The sequence below is a fragment of the Eucyclogobius newberryi genome, unplaced genomic scaffold, assembly GCF_026437365.1.
Source record: "Eucyclogobius newberryi isolate DKJ021-1_F unplaced genomic scaffold, fEucNew1.0.hap1 SCAF_13, whole genome shotgun sequence".
NCBI lineage: Eukaryota > Metazoa > Chordata > Actinopteri > Gobiiformes > Gobiidae > Eucyclogobius > Eucyclogobius newberryi.
The window spans coordinates 24498523-24526008 of record NW_027315757.1 but is presented as its reverse complement, the minus strand read 5'-3'; the positions used below and the strand labels follow the sequence as shown (position 1 = coordinate 24526008).

The 27486-nt window shown below is 41.3% G+C and overlaps 1 protein-coding gene across 2 annotated transcripts; it reads right to left on the bottom strand.

Moving 5' to 3' along the window:
- Positions 1-27486, bottom strand: ints1 (integrator complex subunit 1). Of its 2 annotated transcripts, none has more exons than XM_072443022.1 (48): positions 27349-27486; positions 26969-27041; positions 26171-26461; positions 25871-26067; positions 25620-25757; positions 23963-24122; positions 23785-23890; positions 23516-23702; positions 22363-22508; positions 22151-22292; positions 21894-22070; positions 21699-21813; positions 21502-21622; positions 21332-21409; positions 21062-21219; positions 19963-20059; positions 19796-19887; positions 12456-12516; positions 12182-12379; positions 11979-12108; positions 11105-11281; positions 10788-10937; positions 9946-10125; positions 9752-9856; positions 9506-9673; positions 9280-9391; positions 9054-9212; positions 8837-8983; positions 8677-8775; positions 8484-8605; positions 8149-8403; positions 7914-8073; positions 7702-7833; positions 7299-7467; positions 6733-6856; positions 5687-5802; positions 5432-5519; positions 5114-5358; positions 3967-4096; positions 3757-3890; positions 3483-3675; positions 3275-3399; positions 2249-2358; positions 2061-2174; positions 1096-1166; positions 902-993; positions 371-480; positions 1-253 (listed from the first exon to the last, which is right to left on the bottom strand). In XM_072443022.1, the coding sequence occupies exons 2-48, from the start codon at positions 27021-27023 to the stop codon at positions 138-140; spliced, it is 6552 nt and encodes a 2183-aa protein (XP_072299123.1). In that variant the 5' UTR covers positions 27024-27041; positions 27349-27486; the 3' UTR covers positions 1-137. The 2 variants fall into 2 exon arrangements, with proteins under 2 accessions (XP_072299123.1, XP_072299124.1); XM_072443023.1 differs by having other exon boundaries at positions 21502-21616.

Sequence of the window (27486 nt, the reverse complement as noted above, 5' to 3'; positions counted from 1 at the left end):
GAAAATTAACAAATTATGTTTTTAATTTGTGAAATTTAGCTTTCGTAAGAACTAAGAAAACAAACATTGAAAAATAACAGAATGGAAACTATAATTAATGAGATTTTTTTTTTTGCAGAAAGATTTGTTAGAGTTTACTACGTTGTGGCCTCCATGTGCAGAACCTTCATAGACTCAGAAATCATTGAGCTTGTGTCTATTTGTCCGTAGATTCCCACTAAAAACGCTTTGTGGAGCAGGATGTCCGCATGTTCTGGAGAGAGAAGAAAAGTTCTGTTGTGTATTTTTACTCCAACGGATTATTTTGAGTGTAATAGCAGAACAAAACTACAACCACTCAACCATTAACCACGCTGTAAAAAAGACTAACCTTGACAGAGGAGCACGTACTCGGGCAGGTTTCTGAGAGCCGTCTGGATCACGTCGAAGTTACCGCTGCCCAAGCAGTACATGAAAGTGGGCAAGAAGTCAGTGGCCAATCTGCAAGAAACAAGAAAAATACAAATAATATAATACATAATACTTTTTTAACTTCCTATAAGTTATCTGTCCTTTTCCTCTGTATCTACCTGCGTTGCAACAATGAAATGTGTGGACAATAAAGGATTATCTTATTATCTTATCTTAAATAAATACAAATATCAAGGACACAAGTTGTGAAGTGTGTAAAACAAAGACATCATCAGAAATATTCAGTTTTTTCCACTCAAAGCCACGCCCCCATGAGTCGCACAAACGTGTAATGATTTTTTTTTGAGACAAGATACAAGTTAAAAGTCCTGCTGAATTAATCATTTTATTTTTGTCCAATTTCTGTTCCTACAATTGTGTCTAACTACATTCTCATTAACAACACATTTCACTTCAACACTTAATGATCATTAAATACACGTGAAGTCACCTGGGATTGTTCTGGATGCAGCGCAGAGCCAGACTGAACGCCATGTTTCGACACAGCTCCTCAGATGAAGCCATGAGCCTCTGCAGATCACTCTGTCAGCAAAAGTACAAGTACAAGAAGAAGTACAAACTGTTACATGCGCTCAACGAATCAACATAAGCAGTGTTACTTCTGGTGTTACAAATGTGACGCACGATGAAGTACTGCACGATCTCCGGGCTCCTCCTCGACTTATCATCCACTTCTGTCAACACTTCCAACACGTCTGCGGCAAATCAGACAAAGGGAGAAACATAAGAGTCATTGAAAGGGTTTTTGGGAACCATTCATTGCATTTATGACACATAATACAAACAAATCTAAAACTCTTACATTTCAAACCCCATTTTGGTACGAAGGAATAGGCTTGATACAGATTTCAATATTATAATAGTAAAACATAATTTTTTTCCCCAATCTAATCAATTAAACAAATACATTTTCAACTAAAAATAATAGAACTTACTTTATGTTATCGTGTCGTCTTATACTAGTTGTGATAAAGCTCAATATTGACTAAACTGTAAACCATGTGTATATATATTCAGTAAGTATTTAGCATAAGTTTATTTTTTTTATCTTATTTAGTTAAGCAACGTTTTATTCATACCTTATTATTACTACGTTTCTTTATATTTTGCTATTATTGTGTTTCATGTTGCACCTCATCACCAAAGAAAGTTCCTAGTGTGTAAATCTTGTTCTTATTCACAGACAATGGCAATAATTATCTGATTTGATCATTCTAAAACTGCTCTAGAAAGGTCAAATTCGATCCGGTTTATGTGATTTTTTTTTATTGATACATGTACAAAGGAGTATCAAGTTTCATTACTAGTTATAGTATTTATCCTATTACTCTACTTTCTAAATCGTCAAGCAGAGAAATTGTGCATATAAAGAAATATTAAATAAAGTCTAACTATAACTAACTATAACAATGTGTAAATGTGTGTGTTTTAATCTATGGTCCGCACTACAACTGAAGTCAAGGCCAGAGATTAAACGACAATTTTTACTATTACTCAATTGTTGTTAGTAATAATAAAGCAGAAGCGTTGCTCTACTGGGATAATACATGTCTTAGTCAAACGTGTTCCTCAATAATAATAATAGTTACCTTCCACTGCTTCTCCCCTTGACATTTTCTTCAGGTACCTTGTCAAATCGGCCTGACTTATCGACACCGAGGCAGAAATGTTCACTAAGGGCAAGGAACTGGCTGCTACATCATCTGTTAACAAAAGGTACCCACTCTGTTCAGATACTTGTAATAAAAATAACTGCGCCTCAAATGCCTGTTCTCACCGTCGCGCTCCTCTGCAGAGACGTCAGACGAAGAGCTTTTCACAGGTAAAGTCAGACCTGCTAAAAGAGACTTGAGCTGGAGCAGGTCGGGGTTTTCTGCACTTAATCTTCTGTGGAAAAAGGAAACAAATAAAGACATTTTGCAGGCGAGTTTATCAAACCTCATTTAAGTTTTCTGGTGGAGAGTCCGCCTAGGCCCGTTGAGTGAGATAAATTGCTAAAGAAAATATTAGTATTATGACACAATACTCTGGGGTGCACGGTGGCAAAGGCGGTTAGCACTCTCCCAAGAAGGAGATCGTGGGTTCGATTCCCGGACCAGACCAACATCACACGATCTCTCTCATGTTCTCCCCGTGTTACCGTGGGTTCTCTCCGGGTTCCCACCGTCCAAAGACATGCATGTGTTAGGCAAAATTGGTGACTCTAAATTGGCCCTAGTGAATGAATGTGAACTGTCTGTAATGTCTGTGTCTCTGTGTTGGCCCTGTGACAAGTTGGCCACTGTCCAGGGTGTACCCCGCCTAAGGCCCGAAGTCACTGGGATAGGCTCCAGTCACCCGCGACCCCGAAAGGAAACAAGCGGTAGAAAATGGATGGATGGACACAATACTCCTGAATCGTGTTAATTATTTTCAATATACACAATATTGATAAAAAACTACTTCATAATAGCACAATACTACTTCATAATAGCACAATAAAACAAATCTATCTATTATGAAGCGTAGGAGTTACTTATTCAAACCTTTACAGCTCTTATTACAACAAAATAACAAATATTTATCTACTAGTGCACAGAAAAATGTATATTTGGCCCTTAAAAATCTTGTTCCATTAAGTATTTATTTTGAAAGGTTGGTCAGCTCAGCGCACAGTAAGAATGCATGTTTTACAAGGTTTTTAGCATCGAAAACACTTGCAAAAAAAAAATACTGGCAAAAAAATCTCAGAGAAAAACCCTCTAAAAGAAAAGTTACAGTTCACCTTTAATTTAGGTAAAGCCACAATGTCTTGCAAACTTACTGCAGAATGTTTGAGTGTTTCTGAAGAAAGGGAATGGCTGCAGAGGCATCATGGGTAATGTATTTTTGCGTGAACTGTAGAAACCTGTTAATAAAGACCAGTGGTAAACGAGACCTCTGGAAGTTCTGAAAAACAACAAAGCAACACAGTCAGGGATGTCTTTTTTAAATACAGAAACATAACTGCAAGTGTGTGAGTGAAAAAACACCTGAAGAACTTTCATGCAGGACAGGAAGCAGTCTTGAAGCGCCCTCTGGTGGTTGCTGTGGAAAACTAGAGGCTGCAGTAGCTCCAGGATGGCGAGCACGTTACTGAAGAACATCATGTGGTTTTGCTGTCGAAACTCGTGTATGTTCAGATGGATGCGGCCGTGCAACAGACCAGCGATCATGGGCAAGTGTCTGGGGGTTTGGAAAAAAGTCTGATCAAGCTGCAGGAGTTTAATGATTATACTAAATATCTAACAGATCTAGTTTATCTACCTGAGCAAAAGCACTGGGTGTGACACTGCCATTTTCCTACAGGCAAGGTTTGCATCAGAAACACGGCCCTCTACGGATTTTGAGTCTCCGATGTCGGCGAGCAGTGTCACCAAACGATGGACCAAGACATCGAGCTGAGAGGTACAGACATTGTAAACATGTTGTAGGTAAAAGGTGAATCACATGATCGTCTTTGTGAAGCTGTGGTACCTTGCAGCTGCTGCCGTCGGCCACTCCTCCGCTGCTGAACGTGCCCTCGGGGAGGCTCACGTGCTGGATCACCTCTGGAAAGTGAAGGTAAATCTGCAACAACAAGTTCTGGCATCGCTTGTTCATTCCACTGTTGGAAAGAAAAGTTCAAATAAGAATATATAGAGAGAAAAAAACACTTACTTCACACTACAGTGTGAGAGAGCGCGCTACAGTCTGTTCATTTGCATTAAAAAGCCTTCGACTCATCACAGAAAATCCTCTTACTGCCTAAGGCCTAATATTCTGCACCTTGTACAAACTAAAGCAGTTATTACAGTTGTGATTAAGTAAATCAGAGTGACCTTGATGGAGCGCAAATTGCTGCCTTTAGATGGGTAGTGTGTAATTGGAGTAAACAGCAGCTTATCTAACAAGCTTTAGCCACGAAGAAAGCCATACGGTATGTTTATTCACCACAAGGCCAAAAGCCTTTACTTTCAACATGTTTTATCCTGTTACATTTTCACTAGCAAGCATTCTACCAGAAAGCTTAGCTGTACTTAAAATACAGTAATACAGAAGCTAATTTTGCTTGACCTTGGCCAAAGTTTCCTCATTAAAGTGGTTTAATAACGAGAGACATATTCATGAAAGCAGGGTTTGCCTCCACAAAGAGTTGCACCCTGATCTCTGACAGCTAAGTCAGAGCAGGAATTCACAACACAGTCAAGTTTAGAGCCTTTGCCTAATCCGCTCGGATTCATTATCATACACTGAGCTTTTAAAGAGATCACAGCAAAGACCACTTCGGCTGCTTTTAATTTCACACCAATAGACCTAATTATCGAGTTCTCCCTGGTCCACGGTATTGTGGCTGACAGAGGAGTTAGAAAAGTTCATCTGCGCTCACAGGAAAATTTGCTGCGATGTAGTGCACATTTATCAGTGCACTGTGTACAGGACCCAATATTTGTGCTAATTAGACAGAACAATACTGTGCAAGAACGAGACGAGCACTGAAATAACCCTCTGACAAAAATAATCGGTGTGTAATGTGTGTTTTCACAGTACGAGGCCGGGCGGTTAGATATAAGATAAGATAATCCTTTATATAGAGGAGAATAAGTGGTTACAGATAAAACGCGGCAGGTGAATCGACGCGCACCTGTCTTCTCGTTTCTGGATGCAGCTGATGAGATACTCTGACACGTGCTTGATGTTGTCCAGCTCTTCGTTGCAGTAGGAGTGCAGCAGAGGCAGGCGGGACTGGAGCAGAGAGTTGGAAGTCTGTGTCACTGAGGCTGCGTTCGTAAGACTGTGACTGCTCAGCTCGGACTCGGCCAGGATCATCTCCACCAAACTGATCAGCTCCTCCGCACTCAGCTGCAGCACAAACTTATCCGTTTTCTTCTGAAGAAATAATGGCAGTTTAAGCACAAAGTATATCATTTAAACATGTACATTTTAAAATATGCCAGCGTACTTCGGGAATCTTCTGGTCACGTCCTTGCCAAATACGTGGGATGTGACTGCAAGCCCAGAGAAAATCCAGTGCTGAAGATGGGTCCAGTCTGAAAAGTGATTAAATATTAATATAATCCCCCATAAAGACATTATCTTAATCTGAAATCTCATTAAGACAGGGAAAAATTAATACTGAATTATGTATTAGGAATTATGTTAATCTACTTTATGACTTAAGACAATAGCTGGGAAAGGGTTTAAAAAAGCTATGTACTTTTGGTCCCGCTGCTTGCTCAGAAGAGCGCTGATGCACTGCAGCAGCGTGCCCCAGTTTGACTGATGCGTGAGCAGAGCCAGGAGGTAGGGTCTGTAGGCTGGAGTGCCCCGGGCCTAAGGGGGAAACAGAGCAGTTTTCGTATGCATACATTTTGTCCAGAATAATCTCAAAATATACATACAAACCATAACTATAACAGCATTCACACAAAGAAAAAGAAATGTATACCGTATTTTCCGGACTATAAGTTGCACCTTTTTTCATAGTTTTGGCCGAGGTGCGACTTATACTTATATTTATACTCCGGAGCGACTTATATGTGATATTATTTGTTATTTTCACACTTGAAACCACATTTCATACTTCAGTACAACTTATATATGTTTTTTTCTTCTCTATTATGCATTTTTTGGCTGGTGCGATTTATATTCCGGTGCGATTTATAATCCGGAAAATAGGGTAACTGTCAAATCTGAACAGGGATTCTCAAAATGGTATTGAATTGTTCGACACGACTTGCCTGTTCACGTGTCATTATGGTCATGAAAATCTAAATTATATCAAAAACGTGAAAAGTGTATCGAGACAAAAATCTAATCGAGATAAACCGGTATCGTCCCATCCCAACTGAATAATGATGAGAGGTAGGCAGATTATTAAAATATAGATAACATTGTGTAAATTGTATGAACATATGTAAAAAAAAAAAAAAAAAAAAAAAAAAAAAGAAAGTATATTGTTCATTATAAAATAAATGCTGGCAAAAAGCTGATAAAAAATTTACACTGGTTTTAAAATTGAGTATATCGTTGTTGTTTTTTTTTAATTAAAAAGCAAAAAGATTAATACTTAAATGGGTGTAAACTTCAAAATAAAAGTGGTATAAAGTGATATTTCTTAAACCTCAACTAAAACCTAAAAATATCATTCAGGACACTTTTAATTTAATTTTTCTCCCCATCACCAGCCCCTCCACTAGACACTCAATGCTTCTTTGAGTCAGCGATAACCACAGACACACTTCTTACATGACGGACATTTACCTTGTTGAGAGAAAACAGTAGCTTCTGTTGAAGATCTGGACAGACTGAAGTCACCTCGGGGTCCAGATGCTCGAGCCAGTCCACCAACAGCCCGGAGTTCAGACCCAACTTTATAATCTCACAACTTAATAGACACAAAAAAGGACACGGTAAGTTCAACTGTGCTTAAAATTCAAAATAGTGTGGCATTCGGGAAATGTTGCAAGGTAGTTCCAGATTTGAAGACCGTGTGGAAAACTTTGTTGAAACCAGTATGTTGAATCACTTCATTGATTCCCAACACAATTGTACGGTATATAACTTTTACAAGGCGAATGGCAAGTTGCAGTAAATTCAAAAACTGAGAGAAACCATTGATTTCCACAGCAAACCAATCTGAGAAGCCGAGGTAAAACTCCAAAACCAATTAAACCTTTCTGAAGCAAATCCAATCGCAGTACAAGGCAGGCGACATGAAGCAGCGTTTTGTTATTTTTGTCACAGGCAGCCATGTTTGTCATTTAGTTGTGTCAAATAAAAACCATTCCGTGCATGGCTTGAGAGGGAAATAGAATTGCGACGCTCACTTGTTGGAGACGGGCTCCTTTTTCACGGCTTGCTCCTCACTTTCCTGAAGCAGCAGGGAGATCACCATGGCGACGGGCCCCGCGGTGCCCCCCTGTGTGCTAGCGGCCATCAGCCGAGACAGAAGCTCCTCCAGGTACGGCGAGTTCGTCTCCATCAGGCCTTTGAGCACTGAGAAATGAGGAAGACATGACGGAACAGTTCTACAAATAATATTCAGATTCATATTCTCCACAAAACACAACATATAGAACAGTAAAGTTAGTTTCATTGAGTCTCAGGAACATGGTAACAAGTTAATTCTGCGTTTCTGAAAGATAATGGTCCCGCCAGACACATTTTTTGTAATAGGAAAGTCAGTTACTTGCGTTCACTGTTTATGATGTGTGTTGTTCATATTTATACCTTTGCCAACAAGTTCAGTCTCTGCATTAAATCTCTCTCCAGCCTTTAGTATCGCAATGAGAGCCCTGACCGGGACTTCAGTTTCCCTTTCATAAGCCAAAGCCTCGGCTAGATGAATGAAGCCCGTTCGAACTAAAAGAGGAGAGCCATAAAGCAAAAGACTTAGACACATGTGCGTGTATTGCATGTGTATTGTATTGCCAGCTACTGACCGTCAGTGTGCACATGTTTGTGAGAATTCTGTCCAGCAAAAGATTTGAGCAGAGACTTGAGTGGTCCTGGCTCTACTGTGGGATTGTCCAACCAGATCAACATCTCAACAATGACTTTAAGAAACAGAGAGGAAAAGGCAACGTCCTGGGACACGAGGCGCTGAAAGACAGGTAATACTTCATTTAGCAGCTGAACTTATTCCAAACAGTTGGTAGTTTAAGGTTTCGGTTGTACCTGGTAGAGATGCAGCTGGCGCATTAGTGGACAGGAGAGGGCGTGGCTCTGGTGCATGGACATGACGATGGGCCCAGCGTGAGCAGAAGTGAGCAGAGCTGCAATGGCCTGTAGCAGGCAGAAGGACAGTCCTCCCTGTTGGACCTGGCCCTTCTTGGCCCTCATCAGCTCTTTGGCCAGAGCCTGCTGCAGAGACAGAGAGAGCTGCGCAGGAGGGGGGCCGTGCCAGCGAGGGTCCACCTTCAAAGGGAAGATCTGCAACAAAAGGACAGTCGGGGTGGTGTGTTTGTATTATTTATCATCTTTAGTGTTAGCCCTCACTTAAGGATCTTTACCTGAAGCAGTATCCCAGTGAGATCGTCTTCAGGGCTGATGCTGAGCTGAGTGGCAGCTCTCATCTTTACCGAGCTGGGGCCCGGTTCCACCTTCACTTTGGCCTTACTCGCTTCAGATGAATCTATCAGGAAATAGTTTATGAAAAAGCTCAATTTCCTCTTATGTGATTCTGTGCTAAAATAACACACCCACCTCTGTTCGGAGGCAGAGAAGAGTTCAGTAATGAATGGAAAGTGTGCCCCCCAGTGGCACCTCGCTCATGTTGCACCTCCACCAGGTGGGCCATGTAGTCTAAAGCAACACAAAAGAAGTGTAAAAAACATAATTTCAGGGAAAAGGCAAAAACACTCACGTTTGTCCATGATGTTCTGCTCCAGACTCTGTGGGTCATGAGACACGGCCTGGTCCAGATACTGCAGCAGTTTGCTCATACTGGACACTGGGATCCCAAAGGACTGAACAAACAGCAGCAGCTGCTGAGGCTCCAGGTCTTGTAAAGCTAAAACAAAGACAACTGTTACATTTAAGTAATTTCTTTACTATGAAGTAAAGTTTGAAAGGTGTATTACCGGAATCCACAAGTCGAGAGACTTCTGAGCGAATCATCCTCAGTTTTAACCAATCAGGGAGCAGCAGGGCCTCCTCAGAGGTGTCCACCAGGAATGCTGTGGGCAAAGGCTTTTTGTCTGGAAACCAGATGTCCAGAAGGGCAAAGAAGTCACTCTCCCCTGAAACAAAGAAAAACATATTTACTCAAATTACAGAACAATGTTTAAAAATAACAGAAAAAAATACCTTTAGGGGGCCCAAGAGTGAGCAGGATCACCATCGCGTGAACTACTAGAATGTGCATTGTGGCCGTTTCCCCTGTGGTCCAGCGCAGAAACACCTGGTCCTGAGATTCTGACTGAGAAGTGACAAGAAATCAGATTATGAGAATGAAATAAACATGTTACAGCTCATTTTCTTTAACCGTTTGAGGTGAAATATCGCTGGAGGGGAATCCGGAGGCGACACTTACCCAGCTGTACAGATCCTCTCCCTCTTTGGTCTTCCTCATCCTCTTGATGTAGGTGGAGAAAATGAGGAGGAAAGCGTTGAGCACAGCGTTCGACTCCGGTCTGCAGGAGTGTCTGGAGAAGAGGCTGTTCATGATGGTCGAACGCTCAACAATCAGGCGAGCCACATCCTGGACAGAAGTGGTAGAACGACGCAATGATCCAATTCAAGTTGTTTACATAGATTATTCAAAAAATAATCAAATTACCAGGGCCAAATCATTATGCGCAGCTTGCTCTTCAATAGGTGCATGCAGGGAGAGATAGATGAGATAAGCACTGATTGTCTGTGGGTCTGTCTCCATGTGAATTGCCTAAGGAAGTCAAACAAAAAGGTATTATTGCCAGGAATTCATCAATTGAAATCTATAGAGTAAAGTGTCATGTGGTGACAGGGTCTGACCTGCTGCAGGGCGGTGGATGTCATAGCCCTGACAGTGTCGAAAAGAGGGAGTTTGGGCAGATCCTGGAGCAGCCACTGGTAAGAGGGCAACAGCTCAGCATCTGTGGAGTCTTCCTCCATGGGCTGGTCCCGCTCTTCTCCATCCTTTAACGCGCCCTCGCTCAGTACCAACGACAACCCCTGAAAACATGTATAGTACGTTACAATTGTAATGTCCGGGTGAAGACACAACATTTGCTTTTGGACTGTCAAAATGCAGATGTTTTGACCCGATCATCATCTCTAGAATTACTGGGCCGATCCACAAGAGGCAAAGACGTCTCTGCCAGCACAACTGAGCTAAGGTCAAATTATTTTTCCTCAGTGACTTAAAAAGCGGTGGCATTAATTGTCACCATTTGAAAGAGGTTGATTATTATGTTAATATTTACATGTATTTGTCCCTTAATGGGGAAATTTCAATGTTGCAAAGCACAGTTCAAGAAAAGCAGGAGAAAAAAAACATGCCATGAAAATAAATCAAGATGAATAACTATTAAAATAGACCTACATCGCAGACATCGAAGAGTGAATATATAAAAGCCACAAGACGATTATGTAAAAAACGTGGCTCACACTACAGAATATCACATTAGCGTTTAGTGCGTTCAGTGTTCAGTATCATCTGGCGTGCAGTTCGGACTTTGCAGGAATCATCTGGGTATTTTCAAGTACTGGAAAGTGCAAATTCAATGTTTTACTGATGTTTATCTTTTTAAAAAAAATCTGTTTGGTGTGTGTTCCTGAACCAAATTATTATGTACTTTTTTATGATTAAAAAAAGAGATGGCGCGTTATCGTACCTTCATCGCCAGCACGCGTGAGGCGACCTGAGAGGAGCTGAGGCGCCGCAGGAAGTAGTCCAGCACTTCACACGTTGTCTGTTCATCAGCCTTGGGCCCCAGCAGCAGATCCTGCAGCCGTCCCAATAACTGCCTCTGCTTTTGTTGCCTCTAGCAGCAAATTAAAAAAGCGGGATTAGTAATGACTCACTTGATTCTATTTTACACTCAACTGCGAAAAGAGGTAAACACGATTAACACATTAGCATACAAAGAAAGTCTATAAATTATAATTAAAAGTGAAATAGTTGGTTGAGTGTTGTGTACAGACGACTTACTTGTCTCTTCTTGGCCCTCTGCTCTTTGCTCTCCGCCTCGTCGTCGTCTGCCATCAAAGTATCGTCTGCAGCGTCGTGAAGGAGGAACTCGCACAGACACTGCACCGGGAGCACGTCCAGGGATCCTTCGCTGGACTGAACCAAATCCGCCAGCCACGGCATGGACTGGGACGACGCCTGAGAGGAATCAGACGAGAATGCAGCCGCTGTTAGAAAGGGAAGGCTGGGACAACGATTTTAGCCGTAGCGATTATTTATTTTTTCGATTAGTTTTACCAAATGAAGGTTGAACGTTGTGACAGAAGGCATCTGGATAGAGAATATTTACAACTTACTAAGCATATTATTTCCTGTCGATCTGAGTCAAAACGATTCACATTAGTTTTTACAGCCTTGGGTAGGAGTGAAGTAAGTTAATGTGAACATAGATCCAACATTGTTAGAACACAATAAATGTATTTTTGTTCAACCCAATATCCCAAGATTTCCCAAACAGATGTTGATTTGACTAACAAGAAACAGTATTTTATTTATTTTTTTCTGTCAGAGATCATGTCAGCAAAGTCTGTGATCCCTTTTATATGTTGGCATTTTTACTTTATTTGATATCTTGTAATGTTTTTGTCCTATTGGTTGGTACGGGTGGCAGAAGCTCAGTGGTAGCGTGCTTGTCATCGTGAATCCGGTCAGATCCACTGACCCACAGGTCGACGGTCCGATTGGAGCTGCTTCAGTGTCAATTTTGAATGACTTTTGACAATTCAACAATTATAACATTTTGAATTGGCTTGCTATGGCAACGGTGTAAACTTTTCATCACTCTGAACAGAAAAAAAAACTATTTGTGTATCGATAACTAGTTGAAACCCCGTACCTGTCTCTGGATGATGTTGAGGAGAAAGTCCGGGCTGCGACTGCGACATAGAAGATGTCCGAGCCGAAGAGACTGGTTCAGAGTTTTGACCTGCTCCTGCACCTGAGGCGGAGGTCTTCGAGGAGGTCCCCTGAACACAGCGGGCATGAGGTTATTCAGCTCACAACACAAAGAGCACAGAAACCATCTGCCGTTTCTCGTACTGTGGGTCCAGGCTGGTCAGCTGAGACAGGAGCAGGCTGTTGTTCTCAGTGATGGTCTGTTTGGTGGAGGCTGCGGCCAAATGACTCTCGAAGGCCAGAATTTCTTGTTTCTCCCGCTGAGAGACCTGCAGCTCTCGATTGATCATCTCCGTCTTGGTGTCCTCATCCGCCACGGTGCACGGCGGATAAGTGTAGTTACTGACGGGGTAAGACGAGACGAGTCACATGGCATTCAACATTACGCTTTGGTAAATCGGGAATGGAAAAGACTTACTTTGTCATCACCATCTCCATGAGCATTTTCAGGGTTGGATATCCGTCCCAGGCAGCCAGACCTAGTGGGGAAAAATACTGCTTAAGAACACACATTAAATCTATAACATATTTTCTTTTGACAGCAAATTGATTTCACTTCATGGTTCAAATGTCTCAATTTGTTTTAGACAAGACACTCTAGTTTGTGCTGTAATACTGTCCAGTTAAGGGCGCTGCACCTGATTTTTATTGTTTTAAATGTGTGAAAAACTAAACCAATTAATTAAAACTTACTCTGAGCATCCAAGTTTATTTACATTTTTCACAACTTTTAGAGACCAGAGTGTAGTTTTGCTGTCTACTCCTACTACTAACATGCTACATCTGGGCTATAATTAATCATCTAATTTTGACCATAAGTGCTGCTTTTACAATATATCTGTACATTTAGTACCTGCTTCCGAAGAGTGCACACGCTTTTTTGCTCGCTCCGCTTGCCGCTGCTTTCCTTATTTATTTTGCTTTTTAATCAGTTTTTGTCTTCCAAACATTTTTGCTTTAGACTTTTTCAAGTAAACCAAGGATTTTAAGAACATTTTTCCAGTTTTAACGACATATCTGACGCCAGCGACATGTCCGGGAGAAGAAGGGAGAAAGACTGTGAACGCTGTCGGAAATATCAACAAGAAATTAATGAGCTGAAAACACGGATATTTGTTTTGGAATCTGAAAAAGTTCTTCACGATACCATTCCTGTGTCAACCGATGGTAAGAAGAGCACACTTTTTACAAGAAAAACTGCTACTTTCAACCTAAACCGCAGTGACTCTGTGTCGTTTCCAAAACTGTCTAAAAACCAGAAAGACCAGGCTGTTTCTTGGAACAAACTTGGAGCAAAGCCTAAACGATACAAAGATAACGTGAAGTCACCTAAAATACAGCTCACAAACCGATTTTTACCACTATCAGAGATGGAATTAAATGAAAAAAGGAAAGATGACGTGGCCAAAATACAGCGAGGAGGATCTGTGCCAGGAGCCAAGGTCACGCAGATTGTTTTGGTTGGGGACGGCGCGATAAGTCACGTGACGCATGAAAAGATAAACACACATTCTTTTCCAAGCGCCACTGTTTCTGAGATAACGTCACTCCTTCCAAATATTATGGCTAAGCATGGAGGAGCTAAACAGCTGATTGTGCACGTGGGTGCAGTGGACATGCAGCGGGAACAGACTGAAGTTTTGAAAAAAGACGTCTTGAAGTTATTCGACGTGCTTGATAAAATGGAAATCAAAACATTCATAAGTGGACCTCTTCCAAACATCGACAGGAGGATAAAGAAGTTTAGCCGGCTTCTTCAGCTGAACACATGGCTGTCCAAAGAGTGTTCCCCGAGAGGACTACACTACATTGAGAACTTCTATCTATTCTGGAAACGAGAGGACCTGTTTAAGAGAAATGGCCCCTACCTATGCAGAGGTGGAGTGAGGGTGCTGACAGAGAACCTGCTCCACGCTCTGAGGCATTGGACTGGGCCTGGACAGGGTCCTGAGCAGATAGTTAGAGAAGAGAGGAATGAGAGAAGAATTCCTGCTCCATCAGCCAGAGACCGAGCCAATGTTTCAACATCAAAAGCACCACAACCTCAGCCTCCACCAAAGGATTCATCAGCAGCTGCTCCACCACCACCAGCAAAGGATTCAGCTCCAGCTGCTTCACATTCACCTCCACCGCCTCCAGCAAAGGAACAATCTTCAAAGGCCTTGGACCCATCTGTGACAAGCCCAACAACATCCCTGTCATCGCCCCTGCTTTCACACCAGCCCTGGGTTCCCCCTGCAACATCTACTCCCACTAAAGATTCATCATTCTCCTTCTCATCTCCACTCTCACCCATGGGCCTTCCCAGCCATTTTGAAAGTCTGATCAAATCAGGCATTAAGATGGCTCCACTCACGCCCAATATAGCAAGGGCTATGTCAATACTTATCAACTCTTCCCTGCACAAGCCGACTACACCAACAAAAGCCCCACCACCCATCCCCCCTCGCCTCTCACCTGGTCCCAAACTCTCCTTGGCTACAAAAGCCCCACCACCCATCCAACCTCGCCTTTCACCTGGTATCTCCCATAGCTAGGATACACTGGGTCTCAGCGTTGCCGGGGGTCTTATTGTCACATTAAAAATCAAACCAACCCGGGGCCCTATGTAAAAAGAGCCCCCCCTAGTGCTATTTCTGTAGTCACATCATCACACAGATGGAAAAACAAAATGCGAGTCAGGCCCAATCTGAGAAATGTGATTCATATTCCCTGTGAAAAGATAAAGCCCAGTCTCACTGAAACTAGTCTGAAACTTGCTGTGCTAAATGTCAGATCCTTATGTAACAAATCTCTCTTAATTAATAATTTTATTTCTTCTTATAATCTTGATTTTATGTTTTTAACTGAAACATGGCTTGACAAAAACACAGGAAATGTAGTTCTGATAGAATCTGCTCCACCCAACTTTAAGTTTGAATCTGAAACACGAGAAAACAAAAAAGGGGGTGGAGTCTGTGCTGTCTTTAGAGATGAAATAATTACCCGCAGGTTGTCTTTTGGGGTGTTTTCATCATTTGAGTATGTATCCTTTAAAATGGAGCTAAAACGGTCTCCATCCATTCTCTTCATGGTTTTATACAAGCCTCCCCAGCACTGCCAAAGTTTTATTGATGATTTTACTGAGATGCTTTCAGTCATATGCACAGACTTTGATGGTTTGGTCATTACAGGTGATTTCAATGTGCATGTTGATAATATTTGTGACAGAAACGCTAAAGAGCTTGATGCTGTCCTTGAAACCTTCAGTCTTACTCAGCATGTGAGAGGCCCCACCCACAGCAAAGGACACACTCTAAATCTCATAATTACAAAAGGGGTAAATATTTCAAATGTTAATGTGATCGATGTTGCTCCGTCTAATCATTTCTGTGTCTTCTTTGACCTGTCTGTTTCTCCCAAACCACCGGTTGGTCCTGCAGTTGTTCAGAGGAGACACATAAGTGATGGCACAGGTGCACTGTTTATGGAAATGATAAACTTTGAAAATGTCTCATGTTCTAATGTAAATGATTTGTTGAACTCTGTTACATCTAGTGTTTTGAACGTTCTGGACACCATTGCCCCTATAAAGGTTAAAATGGTTAAAAATAAGCAGAAGGCGCCGTGGAGAAATGATGATTCAGTCAGGGCACAGAAAAGGGAGTGCTGCAGGGCCGAACGGAAATGGCGCAAGTCAAAGCTCCAGGTTCAAAAAGAGATTTACAAAGAGAAGCTGAACATGTACAACCTAATCTTATGTAGAACTAGGGAAAGATATTTCTCTGAAATTATTGGAAGCTGCAGTAACAACTCGCGTGTCCTGTTTGCCACATTAAACAGATTAACAAACCCTCCAGCTCAGCTGCCGTTAGAACTCATTTCCACATCCAAGTGTAATGAGTTTGCATTATTCTTTAATGACAAAGTTCAGGGCATTAAAAATGCTATAAATCCCACAATGCAAAAAATTACCCTAAACCACCAAGACACTTAGAGCTAACTCACTTTGCACCAGTAACTGACAAAACTGTCCATGAGATCATCACCAGTCTGAGTTCATCTACATGCTGCCTCGATGTGTTACCCACCAGATTTCTAAAGTCTGTGCTGAACAGTTTGTTAGCACCATTCACTCACATAGTTAACATGTCGCTTCAATCTGGAACATTCCCAATGTCTTTGAAAACTGCGGTCATAAAGCCTCTCCTAAAGAAGAGCAGTCTTGATGCCACAGTACTGAGTCATTGCCGGCCCATCTCTAATCTGCCATTTTGGGGCAAAGTCCTTGAAAAGGTTGTTTACCAACAGCTCACAGATTTCCTCTTAATAAACAACTCATTTGATGTTTTTCAGTCAGGTTTTAGACCTCATCACAGCACTGAGACTGCTCTTGTCAAGGTGACAAATGACATCCGCCTGAACACTGACACGGGCAAAGCCTCGGTCTTAATTCTGTTAGATCTGAGTGCTGCTTTTGACACTGTCGATCATGGGATCCTCTTACAGAGACTAGAGGACTGGGTGGGCATCACTGGCACTGCCCTAAACTGGTTAAGGTCCTATCTGGAAGACAGGAAGTACTTTGTTGAAATTGGTAGCTGTGTCTCAGACCACATGACCCTGACCTGTGGAGTGCCCCAAGGGTCAGTCCTGGGTCCCCTTCTGTTCAACCTCTACATGCTGCCGTTAGGTCAGTTGATACGCAGTGAAAATGTGTCCTATCACAATTATGCTGACGACACTCAGATCTATGTTTCACTATCGGCAGGTGACTATGGACCAGTAGATTCACTCTGTCACTGCATCCAACAGATCAGTTTGTGGATGCAAAACAACTTTCTCCAGCTGAACTCAGACAAGACTGAAATAATCGTTTTTGGCCCACAGAAACAAAGAGAAAGTGTTAGCGGTCACCTCCAGAGTCTCGCTCTAAAACCTACAAACCAAATTAGAAATCTGGGGGTAATAATGGACTCAGACTTGAACTTTAATAGTCACGTCAAATCAATAACATCAGCAGCTTTTTACCATCTAAAAAAGCATTGCCAAAATCAAAAATATGGTGTCAAAACCAGATTTAGAGAGACTTATCCATGCGTTTGTCTCCAGTAGATTAGACTACTGTAACGGCCTGCTCACTGGTCTCTCCAAACGAGTTGTAAAACAGCTGCAGTACATCCAGAACGCTGCTGCTCGGGTCCTGACTAGAACCAGGAAGTACCATCACATTAGTCCTGTTCTCAGGTCTCTGCACTGGCTCCCTGTGGCTCAGAGAATAGACTTTAAAGCAGCTCTGCTTGTGTACAAGTCTCTCCATGGCCTAGTGTCGGTGTAATCCCTCATTCGTCCAGGCGTGTTCCATAGTAGAAAAAGCTTCAGTTGTAGTCATCTGGACTCAGTTTGAAAAAATAGACATTTCGACTCTCATCCAAGAGTCATTGTCAATAAAAGAATTTAGATCGAGAACTCCAATATTAATACTGTTCTGTGGTAAGACCCACCCATTGGGAGGAGCCTTCCTGAAGTAGAAAGAGTTGTTTGTTTCAACAGAAACTCCCCCCTTGTATCTACCGAGCTAGCCTATTCAGAATCTTAATGGGCTATTAGAATCCTCTTTGTCTTTGTGAGACCCTGGCTCAACCACCCTGAGTACCTGATTAGCATCTAAATGTCCTGGTCCTGGTCCTCTACCTTTCCAGGGGTTCAGTAACCCATTATAAATAACAGGAAGATTAAACCTTAGCCCTCCATTTCTGTTTAAAGAAGGTCTTTCTTTTTTAACAAAAATAGCTTCCTTGACTCCTCTTTCAAACCATCTTTTCTCCCTGCTTAAAACCTTCACCTCACTGTCTTCAAACGAGTGATTAGAGGCTTCAAGATGGAGATGCACGGCGCTCTGTGGTCCTGAACTTGTATTTCTTCTGTGCTGATAGAGCCTCTTGTGTAGAGGCTGTTTCGTCTCACCTATGTATGTAACGTTCTTTACAGCTTTCTTCACTGCATTGGATCGAATAAACTACATTGCTCTGTTTTTGAGTCGGCAACTTGTCCTTAGGGTGAACCAGTTTTTGTCTTAAAATGTTTCCTGGTTTAAAATAAACAGGGACTTCGTGTTGTCTAAAAATTCTCTGCAGTTTTTCGGACAGGCCAGACACATAAGGGATAGAAACACCCTTCCTTCTCTGTTCAGTTTCCCTTTTGTCCTGCTTCTTGGTTCTCTTCACTCTGTTGAGAGCCCAAGCGGGGTAACCACAGGCTGAGAGGGCATTTCGGACATGTTTTTCCTCTTTCTTCTTGCCCTCTGAGCTGGTGGGCACACCTTGAGCTCTGTGTTGTAAGGTTCTGATCACACCCAGCTTGTGCTGTAGTGGGTGGTTGGAACCAAAGAGCAGATACTGGTCCGTGTGTGTAGGTTTCCTATATACTTCTATTTGGAGTTTCCCGTCCTCTCCTCTGATCGTGGAACAATCAAGAAAGGCCAAGCGATTCTCCTTAGCGTCTTCTCTTGTAAACCTGATATGTGGGTCCACAGCATTGATGTGATCAGAGAAGGTTTCCAGCTCTTGTTTCTTAATTGTTACAAAAGTATCATCGACATAGCGGAGCCACAGTTTTGGGGCTATGCCTGAGAATGAGGACAGTGCCTTCTTCTCAAAGTGCTCCATGTACAGGTTGGCCACTATGGGAGAGACGGGCGAGCCCATGGCACAGCCATGAATCTGTCTGTAAAATTGTCCCCGGAATTGAAAGTAAGTGGTGTTCAGACAGATGTCCAACAGTTTGCATATGTGTTCAGGTGTCAGTTTGGTCCTTTCCTGTAGGGTGGTGTCTTCCTGCAGTCTGATCCTCACCGCTGCTACTGCATCAGAGGTCGGGATGCAGGTGAACAGGGACACAACATCATATGAAACCATGAGGTCATCTGGGTCCAGTTGGAGATGTTTCACTTTATCCACAAAGTTGTGCGTGTTTTCCACATGATGTACCGAATACCGAATTTCTACTTCAGGAAGGCTCCTCCCAATGGGTGGGTCTTACCACAGAACAGTATTAATATCAGAGTTCTCGATCTAAATTCTTTTATTGACAATGACTCTTGGATGAGAGTCGAAACGTCTATTTTTTCAAACTGAGTCCAGATGACCACAACTGAAGCTTTTTCTACTATCTCCATGGCCTAGCACCAAAGTACATCTTGGATATGTTAGTGCCATATGAACCATCTCGGACTCTGAGGACCTCAGGGACCGGCCTCCTGCTGGTGCCCAGAGTCAGGACAAAACATGGGGAATCTGCGTTTCAGTTTTATGCAGCTAAAATCTGGAACAGTCTTCCTGAAGATTGGAGACAGGCTTCTACTCTGACAATGTTCAAATCTAAGCTAAAAACAGTTTTGTTTAGCTGCGCATATGACTGAAAGGATTTTTTCTTTGCACTCTTCTCTTTTGTTTGTGATTTTATTAGTTTAAACAATCAGTTGGATTGATAATTTTTAATTTAGTTAATTTTATTGTATTTCTGTTTCTGTAATTTCTTTGTGATTTTAATGCATTTTTCCTGCTGTGTGAAGCACTTTGAATTGCCTTGTGTATGAAATGTGCTCTACAAATAAACTTGCCTTGCCTTGCCTTGCCTACATACAAGTTTAATGCCATACTGTGGAGGATTTCAAGCAAAGCAAGAGTATCTCAGAGACAAGCAGGTGGCTGACAGGTCACCAGAAAACGTCCACAGTGCACCTCTAAGAGCATTGTCCGTGCAGAAGATTGTTTTTACCTATTTTCTGTGGGTTGAATGCTGCCACAACAAGCAGCAGAAGCCAGGCTTTCCAGTACAGCGCCGAAATGGCCAAATCTGGAGGTTGGTACCTTCACACAAGGGTCATTCCATGATTATAGGTTATTTATTCTAAGCTGTAGATGAGTTGTAAAAGGCTGACGTACCCCGCGGGCAGCTGAATGTTCTCTGGGTGGTGGTATGTACACAGGTTGAGCACGGCATCAATGAGTTGGATCCGCTCCACTTTCAGGACCTCCAGATCTGTTTAACAACAAAGACGGTCACCGCTGACAAAATTAAAATAAATATACAACCCGTTCTTGCACACGCTTTGTTAGAGTGACTTCCTTTTACTGGAATGTAAACAGAAAGTTGCCACTAAAAGGAATCCAGTTAAGAAGAGGCATGTGTTTATGAGTTGTCCAAATACACTGCCAGCAGCTAATATATGCAACCTGAATAGTGATCTTAAACCGCAGATCTTTCACACACCATCAGAGCAAGCTGTGCCGTTAATCACATTTAAATAGAATTGGTTCAACTGCTGATTGCAATGTTTGGCTTGGGGTTATATTTGTCTACAGCCTAATGTCAGTTTTTTATGTTAACTGGAGAGTATTCATATGTTGTTAAGTCTGTCCTTTCAATGCAAGTTTTATCCCAATAATACAATTTTAAACAACATTTCAATACAAAGAAAAAACTAAAAAAAAAAATACCAAAATGATACTAAACACAACCGTTTCTGTAATAGCATTTTTATTCTTATTCTTATCATTTTTAGTCTTATTCAGGGGTTTCAGCTTCCTGTTAGACACCATTTTGAAGACGTCTCACCATTTAAATTGCCATAGCAACAGAAATAATCTTTTATCACTTTGAAACCCATGGATATTATTCCTGATTTTATTTATTTATTTATTTATATATATTATATATTATATATATATTATATATATATTATATATATATATATATATATATATATATATATATATATATAATATATATATATCAAGGCCATTGTAAACTGCTCAGGAAAAGCAGCCCAATCTGGTAACATTTATGCATTTTTGTCATTATCAATACCTCTTTAAATGAATTTTTTTTATGAGATTGTATTTGATTTGATCCTTTTTCTATCGTTAGTATGTAATTAGTAATCAGCATGTTCATGAACGCTATTCACATCACATCTAATATCCATCAAAAACATGAAAATCAGATTTTGATCAATGAGAGAAAGTAACCCACCCATGATACCATCTGACTGAACGCCGGCCGCCCTCTTCACGAGGTGATCCGCCAGCTCCATGGCATCGGCTGGACCCAGGGGCAAATCCCGGGACAGGCCTATCACCAGGACGCGCATCAACGTGTCCTCGAGCAACGGCACCTCAGAGCACAGACGAAGGAAAAAACTGGGAAAACAGAGGCGCAGATATATCTTCTTAGTGAACTCAAAAGTCAGAGTTTACTCCCCGGCGGGTTGTATGTACCGGTTTATCTGTAAATACTGGGGCAAGCGCTTACTTTCTGTCGCTCTCGGGAGGCCAGTTGTCCCACTTGTAATACGTTTCAGGTTGCTCTGTGAAAAGCACTTTGTGGAGGCTGGATGCAATAGAAGAAATGAAATCAGCGACAAACAGAATAGAGTTGTTCGATGTAATTCAACATTTCCTAACATGGACGGCGTTACGGACCAGTGGACATAGTCTTTAGCTCCGACTTTGCTGATCGTAGGAACCACAGTGTGAAGCCACCACACGGCGTCCCTTTGAATGGAGGCGATTTGATTCTGAAAAGACTTCAATACCTCTAAATCTATTAAATTACAGACAATGCAAGGTCAATATATAATTTATTACAGGTGGAATTATGCCGAAATTACTTCACAAACCCTTATTCTTCTTCTCTCCTTTGTCCCACGCGACCCCGGCTTCCTTTACTTGGGCCGTTATTCCAAGCATCATGGACACGGTCAGTAAGTCGGTCACTTGGATAACGAACCGTTCCTAGTTGTGACCAAGATGACATTAGTAAGTAAGAAGAGATTATACCAAGCGGAGTCTATTTCATTCAGACTTAAACCCACTTTAAATTCCATGTCCACGTAGGTAGCCTCTTTTCTTTCTTGCATCAAACCAAAGCAGAACGACTGGAAGTTGATCTCGTGCTTGGTCTGTTTGATTATTTCCCGCAACAAAGCTCTGGAGGCTCGCAGGTAATCGTCTTTATTCGTCAGCAGGTCCTGGAACACCATGGCTAAAAACTACAGAGGAAAAATCACAAAGGAAAAGTTACAGAACTGAATAATCGCTTTAAATGTCATGACGGTGAACAATAACTTACCTTCGGAGCCTGTTCTGGACTGTGTTGTAAGACCGTGTGGAGAACTTGCATGTTGTTGGGATTTCTGGCATTGGACAACTCATTGAAAATCACCAGCTTGACCATAGTGCCTAGGTTGTCTTTGTTGGCGTTCAAAAGCTCCCTATTAACACGATAATAATAAGGTTTTGATCTTGAAATTAAACATGTGGAATTAGAAAGCGCGCACGCACCTGACACAGAGCATGTAGTGGTTTAGAAGAACTTTGGGCTTAAGGCGGATCTTAATTAAATTGGAAACCACTTCCATGTCGTCCGCTCCGTGCGTGTTACAGTTCATGCACAGAGACATGAGAAGGTCCTGCGCAGGTCGGGTCAACTGTTCACAAAAAGAATGCCAATTAGATTTAACTTCAACAAATAGGAATAAAAGGCCCTGCACCAATATTTTTCATCGAAACTGTACAATTTAATTTGATTGGGGTTTGGGGTGTAACGATGCATTGCAAATCTTAAATGTCACGATAAATGTGACTTGATCCTTCTTGATGCAAAAATGTACAGATGCGCGCTGAAAAATAACAGTAAAACGGCACCGCAGACACGTCCTGATGGCCTGCTGTATCTGCTCAGCTTCTCCGCAGACACATGCATCATCTCACAAACACGTTCGTAAGAGGCGAGCAGAGCACCGAGCGAGGGCGGAGACACAACGGGCTGCACAGACACCCGTGCGCAGAGGGACGGAGAACTCCACACAGCGCATACACGGACACACAGATGGTGCTCAACAGCTTGTAAGTGTTTCTAACAAGTACCGCTAAATCAGGCAAAACATTTCATTAAACAGCTGTAAAGACACAGAAAGAAACTCACATTTGGAGTAACTAAACTAAAATATAAGATATATTAAGCCCTGTAAAAACAAATGACATGAACTGAATTTGACTACAGTTGCGCAATTCTTTACAATTATTCTTTATAATCAACTAAATTATTTATATTGCTTTTTTTGTCACCAAAGTGGGAATAACTAAATTAATTTAAGAATCGTGATAAATCAAATTATATGTCTTGAATTGTGAATCAAACTGAAATTGTGAAATCCCTGAATCGTTACCCCCTACTAGATAGAAAATTACATTCTAGAATAAAAAATATAGAATGTTTTAAATCATCATTTGGGGATCAAAATCAGTATTCGGTATTGTGCCTTTCGCCTGGTATTGAAATAAAATGTGAGATGTTTGTATCGTAACCACACTATTACAAACCCAGAAAAATGTGCTGATGGGTTTGAAGTTGTTAAAATCTCACAATGGGACAACAAGACAAAATGGAGCAGGGCCTTTAACAACTTCAAATAATAAAGGAGGTATTGCAGACCTTTGGATTTTGGAGCCACATTTCGAGCCTCTGCACAGCCATAAGCCGAGCCTCCTTGTATCCACACGTAGCCGTGAGCAGTCGCAGCAGGTTACGAGACACGTTGTCCATGGGCTGCCTCCGGTTCAACTGATCTCTGAGAACATCAAGCACATAGTCCTCGACGCTCTCTGACAGGTCGTCATACCTAAAATGACAAATGACACATCCTGAATAAAGAGGTGAAATTATCAACATTTCACAGAATATATATGGATACGCCTTTATACCTCGCCATGATCTGCCCTTCATCTTCAGGGCTGAGTTTTTCTTCTGCTATCAGCAATTCAGTCTGGCCTTCATCCTCATCGGGAGTAGAGGGATGTGGACTGCTCCCTATAAGAAAGTGAATTTATGAGCATTACATTTTCTCATGTACACAATAACACAATGTTTTTTTTTTTTAACCTGCGCTTAGATCTCCAGCAGTCCGGCCTGTATCTGCCTGAAGCAGCATGCTCTTTGGGGGCATTTTGGTGCCAAACGCTGTTTGAAGATTGTCAACAAATGTTTTACAGTGAGAACTGTCCACCCAGATTCTTTCCCCTAGAGAGTCCTCGATGTACACCTGAAAAAAGATATACACAGATGTTGATCCCTGTATTTTCTATGTAAAAACACCACCACTAGTCCTACTACTTGGTGAAATGAGAGGGGGGAAAAGGCGAAGAGCTACTATTTCCTCATATTTTTGATTGATAATGTTTTTTTTATTCTATTTTATCTCATGTTATTATATAAATTATAAACATGAATGTATTCCGTTATTCATTTTATTTATTTATTTATATAGGGTACCGTACCCTGTAAAAACACAACACAAAATAAACAACAAACACAGGATACTAAAACACAAATAAAACATTAAATCAAATTAACCAAACCATAAAAACACATTTGCACATACAATATGAGATAAAATTATATAAAACAAGTGCATCGGCACTGCGGGTAGTCCTTGACCAGTTCTTTAAAATCATTAAAAGGCATATAATGTTTTAATTTAAATTCAGATTGAAAGCCATCAACAGAAACAGCTTGAGCGCTATTTGTGAGGTAATCTGCAAACCATTTTTTAGAATTTGTATCGAACCCAATATCATCCAGACGATCCAAGAGAATACAGTGATCACTGAATCAAAGGCCTTTGACAAATCAGCATCATCATGATTGTCCAATGCAGTAGCAATATCATTTATAACTTTGGTAGCAGCTGTGATACTACTATGCTCTGGTCTAAAACTGGACTGGAAGAAAGCACATACCTGGTTACTTATTAGCTTCTTTTGCTGGGCAGGATAGTTTTGAGATTGGGTTAGGGTTGTTGTTGTTGTTATTATTATTATTCAAATCATTGTTCTGGCCTTCTTTGTGCAAAGGGAATTATATATATTATTATATTGTAATGGCAGAAAATGGGTCATGTCATGTCATTCTAATGTTGTTTTAGGCCATGACATGTCACGGAATTAATATCTGTGTTGTTCTCCTGTGTGCAGATGGGATAAGAATATGGGGTCCTGATTATACTGAATATCTACTGTCCGGCGCCTCTTAATCATCAATTAATGCATCAGGACCGGATTCAGTGTGGAAATGGTCTTTGATTAAACCTCTGAAGAGATGGCTGGAACCGTCACAGACGTGATAGTCTGGTCTATCTCTTTTTGAGCTGATTTGGGTTGTGATTATGTTATGTTTGTTACCACCTGTAAAAGGTGTACTTTGTAAATTGTAAAGTTAGGTAGGGACAGAACGACCTTGTCTTAGGGAGAGAGAGGGTGTTTATCCACTGTGCACGTGAATAAACTTCCACCTTTTGAGAGAGACCGAGAGACTCTGTTTCTGCTTCAAGTTATTGCCTGGTTACTCTTTACTTGATCATTGTTTACAGGAAACTGCCGTAACAGAACAAAAGCAGTTTTCCATAGTAATGGGATACTTTCAGTGTGAATTGTGAGATTTGGGGCTGGTAACAAAAGTGAAGCACTTTGGTCACTTTGAGTGTTGTAAAGGGCTCTATAAATAAAGGTTGCTTGCTTAAACTGTTATTACCAATTCTTACTTTGACAAAGATCTCAGGCCAGTTCTCGTCCTCTTCATAGGCAGCCATGAGTAGGTTACAAGCGAGTACAGACACGAGGCTGTTTCCCTTTGCTTTGAAGTTAATAGAAGCATCGCGGCGCAGAAGACTGCATAACGCCTTGGATGAGACAAGCACAACGGAAAGCAAACATTATTGAGGCAGAGATTAAAAAATAAAAAATGAAATAAATGTGTTGTATTGTAATATTTGTTTGCATTTTAGATTCCTACCTCTATAATTCCTTCTGTAGCAAAAACATTGGGTTTGATTTTGGCGAGGAACATCAGACTGAGATACAGTGTGATATCAGGTTTGGCTCTGTTCATTTTCAGTTGCTTGACCGCTCCACACAACAGTCCCTCGATGCGGTCGTCATTTCCCTCTGACTCGGCTGCTTCAATCTCATCCAGAAGCAGTGACGGGGACACTATCACAGAAAAAACAACATATTTAGACAATAAAACACAGCCTGCGGTAACATAAACTAACACCAAGCTAAATCTGTTGTGCTGTGAAACAATGTAAACAACCTTCAATAGGGATAACTGATGGTTCTTTGATTGAGGGTGAGATGGCCCTCTTGTCCACAGCAGCGACATCGGCGAGGCGTCCAAGGGCACTGACCGGAGGTGTGGTGGAGAGTTTGGGGCGTTTGGTGAGACTGGACAGGCCGGAGGAGGAGGGCAGTGCAGAGGGTTGCTCTCTTTTGCGGTCAGCGGGTAAACCGGCCGCAGCTGGTTTCAGGAGCACGGCCGGAGCTTTGGACTCACCTCCCTGAGACTTTGAGCCAAGAGCAATGAAATCCCCAGGAGGAGGGTGACCTGAGAAAGATGAAATCATAATATCAACATAGCAAAAACGACTAAACAGTTTCTCATTTCTAATTGTGTGGTCCTCTGGCTATCCTTTATTATTATATATTTTTGTTGTTGTTTTTGATTTGTTTTTATTTTGTTTGTACGTATCTATTTATGCTTTTTTTTTTTGTTTAACATGTTTTACTCTGTGCAGCACTTTGGAGACTTTGTGTTGGTAAAATGTGCATACAAATAAAGTTGGATTGGAGTGAATTCTATCAAGAACACATTTCTAACTCATTTTGGTTAAAAATTAATAAAATAATGTACAATAGAAATAGTCATAAAAATGTATTGCTGTCTAATGAAATGCCAGACAAGGGGAAAATAACTATCCTAATTAATGTAATTCAATTAAATCCATACACTTAGCCTTACAACCTACAACTGCATAGCTACCAGAACAGTGCACAGGATTTAAATAGGGTAAATAAATAGTCATTATTGTTCATTATTGTTCATTATTCTTACCCGATGACTTGGCAGCACTTGGCCGTCTGATACTTGCAGGCTTTGGGCGATTCATGTTTATTTAATGGCACATCTGACAGAAGAGAAAACATAAGTAGCTAAGTCTTAGCAAATCCAATAATGTCTTGTATTTAAACAATAATTCACAACAACATGCATACGCCTAATAATATAAAGTTGATGCGTGTCATCTTTGTAGCTGTGACTGATTGTAACATTATGATGTGATGTGAACAGCGGGAAGCTCACATAAGGCTAATGCGCTAACAACAACATAAGCTACCAGGACGCTATGTACTTAGCTTTGTAATGCTAACATCACCTGTGACTCTAAAACGACCTGAGGAAACACAAATGAATGAAAGAAGTCTTTAACTCACGTGTGTTTCTGCGTGAAGGGGTTTTATATTATTCCTTTGAATGTGAATAATGGAGATTTATCACATTTAGTGAGACAAATCATTCATGTTTCAAGAGCCAGGGGGACTTCCTCTGTGAACAAATGTCCCCGTGGCCCC